Source organism: Coloeus monedula (assembly GCF_965178545.1).
Source record: "Coloeus monedula genome assembly, chromosome: 20".
Lineage (NCBI taxonomy): Eukaryota > Metazoa > Chordata > Aves > Passeriformes > Corvidae > Coloeus > Coloeus monedula.
Window position 1 is genome coordinate 3,019,080 of NC_138800.1, and position 12,272 is coordinate 3,031,351.

The following is a 12,272-nucleotide window of genomic DNA, read 5'->3' on the forward strand; positions in this document are numbered from 1 at the left end:
AAAATTGTTACTGTCTCTTTCAGACCCTGCAGGCAGAAAACAGAACCGGCTGGGGAGGTGTTGGGAAATGGTTAGAGGATCAGGGACATGGATCATTGATAGAATTATGGGATCGATAGAAGAACTGTACAAGCAATAGGCCTGCAAGCAAAGGTTAGTGTGAGAAACTGTCTCCATGAGAAAATCCCTGTGTGAGAAACAGGCCTGGGAACAAGAAGGGAGTTTGAAGATTTGCAGCTGTGCAGATAAAACCTGGAGGGGGGAGGGTGAACTCTGAATTCTTTTAATCATAACATAACTGTAGAAGCTCGCCAATGTAGTCCAATTATGTAGAAGCAGAAATGCGCTTTGATAAGTTTTAAGCCACTTAAGAGTTAACAAGCTGGTATACTATATAAGTGCCTCTGGATTGCTAATAAAGGGAGCTTGCTTTTATCAACCATATTGGCTGGACTGCAATTTCTTCCTCCCCCCACCAGAGTCCACGGACCTTTTTCCAACACGGAGGGTGCCGTGCACACTTTTAAAGTCAACTCTCCCAGGCATCTCGGGCTCTTTTTGTGGAGTGGCTTTTGCCTCTCTAGCCTCTTGGTCTTTGCCTCAGGCAGAGAAGCTCTCTCTTGCCATTTGATTTTTGGCCTCTTGACTTTGTTTTCTTGCCACTGGCGCCAGTAGCAACTCAGGAACTGCACTGTGCAATCAAAAACTGTTTCAGAGTGAATTTTTCAACTCCTGTAAGCAGCATGGGGGCTAGAGCCAGCGGGGCCAGGAGGCTGCTGTTCCCACTGCCCCTCCCGCCAGCAGCTCAGAAACAGCAGCACCAACACCAGCACAGTTCAGTGGGCGGCAGAAGGAGGCAGGGAGAGAGCAATGCTGACACACAACAAACTGGAGGTTGACATTGTGGGGCTGGAGTTACCCAGGCAACCCCAGGATTCCCATCTGCCGCTAGAAGTGCTTCATAAGCTCATCTCTTCCCAGGAGGGTTTGCTGCCATTGTCCCTCTGTGTTTCAAGCCAAGACATTGGTTATGGTGGCTGCCATCTTGGATTCTGCATTTCCCATTGTCAGCATGGACTTCCAGCGATTGAGCAATTTTGTATCTAATAATTATTTACTCTTGCTTTTTTGCCTGTTGCTGTTTTGCTTGTTATTAGACTGTTATTTTTTCACTTACATCTACTAGTATTCATTCCTTATTGCTGGAAAGGGATTGGTTAATACCATAAAGGGAGGCAACTCATTCCATAGTGACTACCCCTTAAATTGTCTTAAACCAACTTAATTTTCTTAAACCAACTTTTTGATCCAAATCAAAATTAAAGCAATTCACTAAGAATGATGCTCCTTTCTAGAGCAATTAAAATACAGTGAATCAGATTCTGAACTGTATTACCTTGGTGCAAGTTGCTTTCAGCAGGCTGTTTAACTGTCAGATGATAGTCACACCCCAAACATGCAGTAACTCCAAACCACAAGGTCTATTCTTAAAGCACTTCCACTTTTTGTGGCAGAGGAACACCAGAATTTATTTTTATATCTTTGCTGATGCTGTTTTAGTGCGTGATATGTGGACACAAAATATATCTAAGTGCAGCATTTGGAGGTAAATTCCAAAGTCTAACACATCTGCTGCTTTTTCTTTCCAAGAGCCATTAACACATATAATTTCTGCTTCACTGCAAAACAATCATAATCAAAAATGAAGAATCAGTGAGTGGCAGCCTCTCTTTAGCACCATTCTAAAGATTCTTTCACTTAAGGATCCAGTGTAATTACAGAAAAAAGGACAGTTCTCTCCAATGTGGGTACCCAAGATACGTGAGCATGCAGGTGCTCCAGGAGACTGAGCACACCTGAAAAATAAAATCAAGTTTCGCACTATGGTGCCAAACGCACATATCCCATTTTGAAATTACTCTGCTCATCAAAAAAGCTACTTTCCCCAATTTTATGTCTTCTAACAGTATTTAGCCCTTTGGTGCTGTCAGTTCTGGTGTGCTCCTGAGCCTACAAGAAGATGCATACCAAAGAGCAGTCTGTCACAGAGACAAAAGAGTACAGGCAATGGCTTGGACAGGGGTGTAACACATACCATATTTTTTTTCAAACAGCTCTTCAACTTCCTTTCTTAAGTCTGTAATTCGCGTATTCCATTTGTCTGCAAAGAAAACAGGAGGACATGTCAGACTACAAACAAAACTGAGAATCTCTTGCAAAATCTGTTGCCACTAAATGAAATATGCAGTGTGTACTTTTACTGCTCATTTGCAAACAGGTGCCTGCTGAGTACAGTACAGACTACACCTTAAAATGCAAGGATACATTCAGATAAAAAGAAAAGTACAAAATAAAATGTTTAAGATTACTTCCCAAACTTGTGTATTAAATTAAGTTTAAAAAACCACAACATGCACTAGGTTAAAGTAACTTCCAAAAACGGTTTCTCTCTTTGATAGTTCAGTCAGCAGCTCTTGCTGCCACCAGGGTTAGGTAAAGGCAGTTTGTAGCCACTGTTCATAGTTATCTAAATTTGGGTGCTGAAAAGCTTAATTAGTGAAGCTTGATAAAGAAAGTACATGGAGTTGTTTTGGTGCAAATCTGTACAACTACCTGGATCAGGAGGCATCTGCCATCCTCTACCTTAATCCAGTATTTCTCCACACCCTGGTGTTGCAAAATATCCCCATAAATTCTATTTCTGAAAGAAAACACAGCTGCAAGACAGAATGTATCCAAATCCAAACCTGTGCTCCATGAAGAGTTGGATTAAATGGCAGAATTTTAACATCTAATTTTCTGTCTGTAACAGAGCACACATTTTCTCCCTGTTTTCTGTACTATCTCCTTGCTTTTATGAAAATCCCACAAACTCTTTTGTAGATGGTACCAGATGTTGTCTGGCCTTTTAAGAAAGCGTTAATCAAGTGTACTTACTACTTATTTCTTACTTGAATCTAGTAACTACAAAGGTCAAAAAACTAGGCCATTCAAGCTATTATACTTCCAGTTGTCAAAAAATTCTTACATCAGGCAAGACAGAGGATTGAATTTTGAGTCCATATCAAAAGGGGCTTAAATATTCATTCTCAGGCCAATGTACACAACTTTGGGGTCCATATTTAAGCTTTTATTTTTTTGATGTAATTTCATGGTTATCAACAGGATAGAAGGCTTCAAATGCAGGCAAGAATCAGGGAAAAGGGTGTTTTGCCATGCTGCCTTGCACCCACATATAAACTCTTCACTCTAGTTACCTGGCAGATAATTTACATTAATTAACCTGTTTGTATTTTGAAATTATATCTTTGTGGATACATCTATACAATTACTTCTGCCACCCTTTTACTGCTACCCTGTACAGCTTCTAATGTGATAGACACATCTTGAGCTCAATGTTTTCTACTCCTGTGTGACTTTCACCGTACAATATTTCCCCATTTAACTGCAGATACAGACCCAGATGAATCTCTCTCTGATTTCAGCACAACCACCGACTGTATTTTCTGCTGACCAATGGAACAATGGATTAACAGCAGCTTTCCCAGAAGAGTCAGGAAAATATGAGCCAGAATTGGCTGATCTAAAGGGGAAACCCTGCTTTACTCCACAGAGCTAGTGAACACCTATGGACAGCCCTGGGACAAGAGTTTCTAAAGGCACCTGTGAGACTCCAGACCGGAATTCAGAGGAAAATGTCAAGAGTTGAGATCCTTTCAGTTCATCAAGCTCTGAGGCAGACTCAATAAATAATCTCCTCTAAAACTCAGGCTACTTTTCATCAGAGGGAGAACAGGCTGAAAGAACGTCATACCATACTACAAGGAAACCATATAAATAACACTGTTCTGAATATTGGTGGATGTTGCAATTTTAGGAGAAGCTGCTCCCATCCAGCCTGGTCTACCTCTCCTCCTTAACAAGCTCGTGAGAATGTTCCTACATAAGCCATTAAGCTTCAAGGCTTATGGGTTATGTAAGAACATAAGGCTTCATTTTTCTCAGTTTCCAAATCCCACAATCACTGGCCAAATATACTATTGTGGATCTTCTCAATCTACTACACTCTAGTCCCTCTCCCTCCAGTGGAAACACTACAGGGATTAAAAATCAAATACACCACATTACAGGCATTTTTATTTGGAATGGTGGATACACAGAGAATAGGCAATTGGAAAAAAAATCATAAACTGGCTCACATTTTGATCTACACACTAGTTTTTTAGCTTTTACATTTTATTAATAAATTGGACTACTGAGATATTTCAAAATTCAGAGGGTTTATAAGGTAACCAGTGTGGTTTTTTAATCAGATTGTATGCATTATTAATCCCTTGGACCCTAACCAAATACTGTAAAAACATTCTTTTGTCACACACTTTGTGGTCATGTAGCAAAGTTGAAGACCTACCACAAAGCTAAGCTGACACTCTGAAAAGCAGGTTAGTTTTCCTGTGGGCACCAAGACAGATGGTGGCTTCCTTCTATTCCTATATAAACACCTTATGATATATGGGAAACATCATCCCAATTAAATAACAATCCTGAAAACTTTCCCCATCTGTCCATAGTCTCCTCAATGTTACGCCTTTCTCTGCTCCTTGGGACATGTTCCAGAAAACACCAGCAGGGGCAATCTGCACAGTGCACACACATTGATGCTCAGGTACTAGGCACACTCCTATTCCCATCTCCATGCCACAGAGAACTCAAGGAAATAAAATGGAAAACACACAACTCAGCATGGAAAACACAGAGCAACTCCAAGCATGCTGCAGGCTGACAAAATCTGTGCTCAGCAGTGTGCTAAAATGGGGAAAAACCATACATACTTCCCATCACTGTCATAGTGAGACAACAAGGGGACTTTTTTCCCATTAAAATTGTTTAAACAAACTGCAAGAAACAATTGGAAGCTTCTGAGATTTTAATAAAATCTATTAAGAAAGAAAAAAACCACGGGAAAATATTTTTGCTGAAAATGTACATTCCTTTCAGCAATGATATTTTTAACCTCAAATAGTTGGTTCAGAATTTTTTTGAAATCTAACCTCACTTCCCAAAGATTATCAATTTCTATCAGCATTTTACCAGACACTGGTTAAAATTATTTTACTTTCCTCTATGTTTTCCTGTTTCCACAAAACTAAGAGCACAGCTCATTATTCTCAGGCCACTTCAGGTACCTGTTCAGTCAAGACATACAGGAGCACTGACACTACCAACAGCTGCTCTTTTTTAATTAGAGCAAATGAAAGGCCCTTCTCTGTGTCAGAGACTGAAAATAGTTCCTGCCTCAAACATTGATATAAACTTTTGCTTATTATAAAGAAGCTACAGCCAAAGAAGCTTCCCTGAAGACTGGGACTTTGGACTGAAAGTCAAACTGTTGATTAGATAAAGGGAAACCCATTGTTCAGTCATCCCAGGCTGAGGGAAAGGTATGCATCCACAACAGGCCAAAGCCACCAGCTGCAATCATCCCTGGCTAAATTTGCAGTGGGGGGAAAGCACAGCTCACAGAAGCCAGGTTTACACAGACTCCCCACAACCAAGGGGGGAAGAGGAGGCTTTGGGTGCGTGGTGTAACCTCTGGTCAGAGGCAATTAACACCCATCCTCTGATTACCCCCCTGGCCACATCCACAGGACACTGACATGAGAGACAGCTGGGGGGGGAGTCATAACCCCCCAAAGTGCTCCCCAGAGGCTTTGCACCACTGGATGCAACAGATCCCAAGTCTGCTATAAGAGACACTCCCCTCCCCCAGGGGGACATGCCTGGACATTGCCACCTGGCTCGAGGGTATATTAAGCCATCGGATTCTATGCTTTTCAGGAGGACCTTCACCACCAAGAAGACCAGCTGGAGAGGATAATGGAACATCGTTGGGATCCACAGAGTGGTAATATTTTCCTTCATTCTCTTTCTGTCCTCCCCCACCTATTTTCTATTTCTTTCTCTTCTTGTCTCTCCTTTTCTCTCTCTCTCTCTCCCTCTCATAAAATAAAACCCATACTATTGTCACTGGCATATGGTCTCATTTGCACCTTAATTCAGGCAGAGGAATTTCTAAAGAACCTTAATAATTGGATCTTAGCACTCCAAAACTTCTCATATTCATTTTGTGTTTTAACCAGATCTTGAAATACCATAGGGACATGCCACTTTCTGTATGTGAACTTCAAAGTGAACATAAGAGGAAATGTCCTCAATACAATTTATGAAGCTCAAGAGTAAAGATATCTGAATAACTTGTGAGATGCAAATCACTGTAATCTAATTGCATAGCGTCTAGCTCAAAATAAAATTTTCTTGAAAACAGCACAGGAAGAAGATCAACTAAGTCACCTCAGAGCCAACACTGAGCAGGTAAGCCCTGAGATAGTCTCAAACTGCTGAGTATATATTGCGAGCTCAATTAAAACTTCTGTCATCCTAATATTTTATTGCCTTTCCTCTCCATCTGCAATCAAACACATTCTTTCTTCACTTCCAAAACTGCTGGCCTTCAAAGATTAGGTGATGTTTTCTATTGAGGGAATGTATCTAATAAAAGTTTCTGCAGCACCAACTCCTCAATATTCTCCCCTACTAATGCTGTCTTTATGTTATCCTGACCAAAAGAAAAAAAGAATGATACATGTTGAATGGCCTACCGGTATTGATGATCTTTTAAGAACACAGCTCTCAAAATTTTAGTCATTTTTGCTAAAATTGTTATCTGTCATGCAAAAAACATGTGAGAAGGAATTCCGTAAGAATTTTTCAATTGACTTCAATTTCCACAATTCCTACTAAAAATCTGAAATACTGGGCCAAAAAGATATTCCAACAGTATAGAACCTTATAAAAGCAGACAGATTAATGCACTATGTGTCCAGAAACCACACCAAAACACTGAATAAAGGACAGGTACAGGACTGCAAAAAATCCCATGCAAAGCATCTTTAACCAGAGTAAACTGAAGTGCATGCCTGCATTTCTGTGGAGAACCCAACATAAGGCATCATGAAACAACGCTACTAAAAGATCCCAGCTTTCTGCGAGTCAATTTACGTGGTCACGTGTAAGAGATGGTCCGAAGATCCCTCATCTGCCTCACGATCATCGGCCAAGGACAGAGACTGAGCACAGCAGTCCTGGCCTGGCTGAGGTGGGATGTCGGCCAAGTGTTGCCTGCAGGTGTGCCCGCTGGGAACTGGTACGCATTCCTGAGGAAAATTAGTGCAGGTCACAATGGACTGCGCCGTTCTTGCTGCCCAGGCAGGAAGGACTGCACTGAAGCAGAAAGGAATGACCTGTCCTGTACCTGTTTCCCAAAGCAATGGGCCCCATAACAATGGCTGTAGATTCCCCCACCTCCTGGGGAAAAGGGGGGATATTGGGGATACAGCTAGAAAGCAGAAGTGAGAGCACTGCTAAACTCATGCCCGAAGTAGAGGCGCTAAGGCTGCTAGGCCGCAAACCATGGCAGGCAGTACGGCCTATAAAAGGCATGCTTGGTATGTACCTGGGATAGTTAGTGCTAGCTTCTAGTTTGCAATGTCATTACGAAACATAGATATGGTCTTGGCCAGGTGCCCCTCGCTTCTGAAAAGGACTATAAAGGGACTTTTTGAGATAACTGAGATTGAGATCTCCCCACGGAAAGAAGACAAATCTATTGGCAGAGGACCACGAGGACTTCATCTCATGCGTTGGTAGCTATTACCCCCCCTTTCTTTCTCTCTACTCTTTTACTTTGTTTTTCTTTCTTTCTCTCTCTTTCTCTCCTCTATTGCATTACCGTGTTGTGGGGACTTAATGAAGGTGCACTGTTCTGATTAAACCTGAGATCCCTTGTGTCCTTTTGCATTCTGAGAACTATAAACAAACCATCACGATCCTCGCTTGTATTAGCAGATCGTGACAGCACGTCAAATACCAAAAAACAACAGAGGTAGCCTATGATGATGATTTTACTGCTGCAATAGACCTACACAGAGCCCATGGCTCTCAAATGAAGGCTTGCCCTGGCATGTCTCACTCCTGCAGCACAAAATTACCTAAAATTCTCATAAAACAAAGCAGGGAGACAACATCATCTTCAATTTTCATCTTACCAAAATTAAACTCTTTTCCTTTCCTTCTCCCACTATTGGCAGCTTCAGTAGCCAACTTGGTATTCTTCAGTCTCTTCTCAGAGGGGTTGAAGTCATCATCATCGTCATCTTAAAGAAACAAGAAAAAAAATCACTGATTTTATGTCCAGGGAACTCATATGCAGTGCTGGAACTGCTTTGAATTTCAAAGCTCTTACAGAATTAAGGAACTGTGCTTATCAGGGCACCAAATTTTGCAACAAATTACTTATCTGAGTAACTCTAGAAAGCTCCTGTTCCTACCTGTGAAGGAATAACTTGTGCAAAAGGACCTGGGCAAAGCACAAGATAGCAAAAAACAAAGCTGCTTCTGAACTTCCTAAGGAAAACAACATTGTCTTCTCAAACGTGACTGGACATCGCATGATCATAAAACAACCACGCAACAGCAAACGGAATCACAAAAGAAATTGTGCAGATATGGACTTTTTTATCTAACTGGAAGTAATAGCATTCCACTAGTAGATCTCAAAACACAGTACCTAAGTTTTGCCTTGAAGAGCTCAAATGTTCTAAACCCACTTTCAAAACAGTCTAAATGGGAACCAAAGAAATTCAGTAAACAGGTTAACTCTACCGTAAACACACACAAGTGGACAGGCAGGAAAACAACAAACCTAGCAATTTGTCACACAGCTGCTACTTAGCCAGTCACTTCCCAATCCACCACTACCTTCCTTATGGAAAGGAGTTTAAACTGTACACTGCCCAATTATCAATACCTGCAACCTCAGAGAAAACAAATGGTTAAAGCAGACAAAGAAAACTAAGTTCACATACAGAAAAACACGGACCCACGTCAACAAGGGGATGGTTTACTTAGCAAGAATATCAATACATATTGACATATCTTGTACCTATACAGTTCTGTTAATCTCTGCCACAGAAAACCTTCTCAGAGCAATTCTACTTTTGTGCTAAAGGCCTTTACATATATGCAGAACTTAAGGACTCTTCTCAGAGAAACTTTCCTGTTGAGGTAACGTAAGCGTCATTTCCGTGCTGCATTGTAAAGCAGTGAAAGGAATGCCAGGAGTGCCCACTTTGTCCTAAATGCCCTGCCTACTTTCTAAATTGCTGACTGGGTGGTCTTAAGCTAATTCCACAAGCAAGCACTGCAAAAGCCAATCTCAGCAGGGTTTTAAAGCAGTTACAGGACACTAATTCACAAATACAAGAAACACAGATGACCTCCAACCAAGATCCTAGCAGGAGAACTACAGCGACACTGGTTAGAGGCTTTAGAGCCCTTTGGATGAGAAAGGGACGTGGTAAGTACAAAGGTTTCTATCTCATAATTATTGGCTGGGGCTTCACTTTCACCACGTGAAACAAAGCCCTTCCTGTTCTGCTACCATCCTTCCCAGAAGCTAGTGTTAACTACAAATTTTACATACAACTACAGTGTGTTTATAAAGAAATGTGTTCTCCAGAATGAATGAATGTTAAAACATACTCTTTTTTCAATGAGTATTTTTCATAACCAGCACTTAAAAAATACACAGAAGACACAAATTGCTGTCAGGCATCATTTCAAAACCAGCCCAGTATGTCCAATATGCTTCAGTATATTGTGCTTTTCTAATACTTCTCAACTAGGTACGTTTACCAAGCAGTGCACAATCCAAACTGCACTCAACACTGGCACACAATTCTCTTCATTCAGTGCCAAGTAATGTAGGCTTTGGAAAACACATTTTGGATATAAAAATTGCCCAACCAACTGAAATCAATAACCCAGGGAACTGACCTTCGCTTGTTAACTCAGCATCAGAATCCTCACTTGTTTCTGACGAGTCACGCTGGGAGGAATCTGAAAGGGAAAACAGGAATGCCGAATGACGAACACAGAAAAGATTTTCAACCAAACATGCCATGCCTTTGCATTTAAACCAACATCATCAAAGAAGCCCCTTGCACTCACAGCATACAAGAAAAACAGAAGCAAAGATATGTTATCATAAGCCTTTGAGCAATTCCAGACAAAGGCAAGGAGGCGAGGATTACACTTGCTAAACTGCACGTGCAGCAGTGCAGAGTTGGTGCTATGACAGAAGGAAGTTCCATAGTCTTGGCTTTGTAGGGTTAATACAATCATAAGTATTTTCCCCTCTGTTACCCTGGATTACTGAAAATATAAACAAAGGCTGTGATCCCCACAGCTTATGTATTTGCTTTACCATCTCTACAGACTCATGGTTGCTCCGCTAGAATGCTTTCCATCACAGGCTGCAAGGCCAACAATGAAACATGGCAGGGAAATTCATGATCACCATGCTTTTGTTGGGCCAGTGTGCACCAACAACACAAACAGGATTAGCTCATCAACACTCGGTGGGAGAAAGAGCAATTTATACTTAACTGCAGTACAGTCTGAGAAAGTGAAGCTAATTGTATCAGAAACTATATCAAGATGAGGCAGCAGTGTGTGAAAGAACATATTTTAGCTACTCTGGCACAGTAAAGCTGCGCTTGTGCATTTTGAAGAGGATCTTCTTTCAGGTCTCTCTAAGCTGGAGCATGGCATTGCTTTGGGAGCCGGTCTAAAGGAATCTTTGTTTCAAAGGTTTCTCTTCACATGATGTGGTGCACAGCAGAAATTCAGCAGTATCTACTGAGGCACCTTAACTGCCGTATATTTGAACTATGTCAAATACATCATCCAGTTCATGGAAAACAGAGTGTGATGTTTTGGTCTAATTCCAAGTGAGTGCTGGGTAGATAACTAGCAAATGCAAAGTACAACAAAAGGAAAGATTTAGGAGTTGTTTCATTAGACATGAACATAAAGTATGGTCTTTATAAAATTCTAGTCAAAACCAAGGCAGAGTCAGAGTCTCGGTCATTTCCTATCACACTTCCCCTTCCTCACGCTCTCTCTTCACGGTCAGGAATAAAGCACAGGGCATGATGCTGGGGAAAACAAAGTACTGAGATTTCTCTACTCAAATGAGTCCAGTTCATAGTGCAGCCAGCACGAGCAATGAACTTTATTCTCCTTTATCAGGAGAAATGCTGCTGAATTTCATCTAATGGTACCCTTAACTATGGTGATACCTACCTTCAAAGCAAAACTAATGGGATTTGCAAGAAAGAGCATTGCTGCTAGCAAAACCTGCCTAGAAATGCAGGCTGGAGAGTCACGTGCCCAGAACATAGCCAGCCTAACCATGATGTACTTTTCACATCCCGTCAACACATTAAACTTTGGGTCACGAGCACCTCAAAATGCCTTTCATGATTTAAAATAATGACCACGCCCATCACAACTTGCTTATACCAAGCCCCAGAGTGCTGTGATTTGGGAGATTAAAAGCAAAACAAAACAAACATCACAAAAGACAACCCCGTGGAAATATGAAAAGAGAAAGGTCGAAGAAGACATACAACTTCAATTAGGCAACATCTTTCCAAATATTTCTGGGAAAAAATATCCAATGATGTTAATTTATCCTCACAAAAAACACTGCACATCTCAAATGCTCTAACTCTGTTTCCACATCTGTTCCTTCACTGCCATTGCAACTCTGAGGGATGCCTTCCAAAATATAAAGTAAAAAACATACTCCTGACTGCACAGAACCTTATAAAAGCAGACAGATTAATGTGGCCAGAAACCACACCAAAACACTGAATAAAGGACAGGTACAGGACTGCAAAAAATCCCATGCAAAGCATCTTTAACCAGAGTAAACTGAAGTGCATGGCTGCATTTCTGTGGAGAACCCAGCATAAGGCATCATGAAACAACGCTACCAAAAGATCCCAGCTTTCTGCGAGTCAATTTACGTGGTCACGTCAAATTCCAAAAAACAACAGAGGTAGCCTATGATGATGATTTTACTGCTGCAATAGACCTACACAGAGCCCATGGCTCTCAAATGAAGGCTTGCCCTGGCATGTCTCACTCCTGCAGCACAAAATTACCCAAAACCTTCTCATAAAACAAAGCAGGGAGACAACACCATCTTCAATTTTCGTCTTACCAAAATTAAACTCTGTTCCTTTTCTTCTCCCACTATTGGCAGCTTCAGTAGCTGACTTGGTGTTCTTCAGTCCCTTGTCAGGGGGCAGGTAGTCATCATCATCATCTTAAAGATACAAAAAAGCCATCACTGGTTTTATGTC

The 12,272-nt window shown here is 41.2% G+C and overlaps 1 protein-coding gene across 9 annotated transcripts in view; it reads right to left on the reverse strand.

Moving 5' to 3' along the window:
- GTF2I (general transcription factor IIi) overlaps positions 1 to 12,272 on the reverse strand; it is a 108,178-nt gene that overhangs the window by 29,631 nt on the left and 66,275 nt on the right. For all 9 annotated transcript variants that reach the window (XM_082294593.1, XM_082294600.1, XM_082294598.1 and 6 more), the window contains 4 exons: positions 12,131 to 12,235; positions 9,895 to 9,957; positions 8,106 to 8,213; positions 2,096 to 2,161 (listed from right to left, as the gene is read on the reverse strand). In XM_082294593.1, coding sequence (XP_082150719.1) covers positions 2,096 to 2,161; positions 8,106 to 8,213; positions 9,895 to 9,957; positions 12,131 to 12,235 — 342 coding nt within the window. The remainder of the gene's footprint in view (positions 1 to 2,095; positions 2,162 to 8,105; positions 8,214 to 9,894; positions 9,958 to 12,130; positions 12,236 to 12,272) is intronic.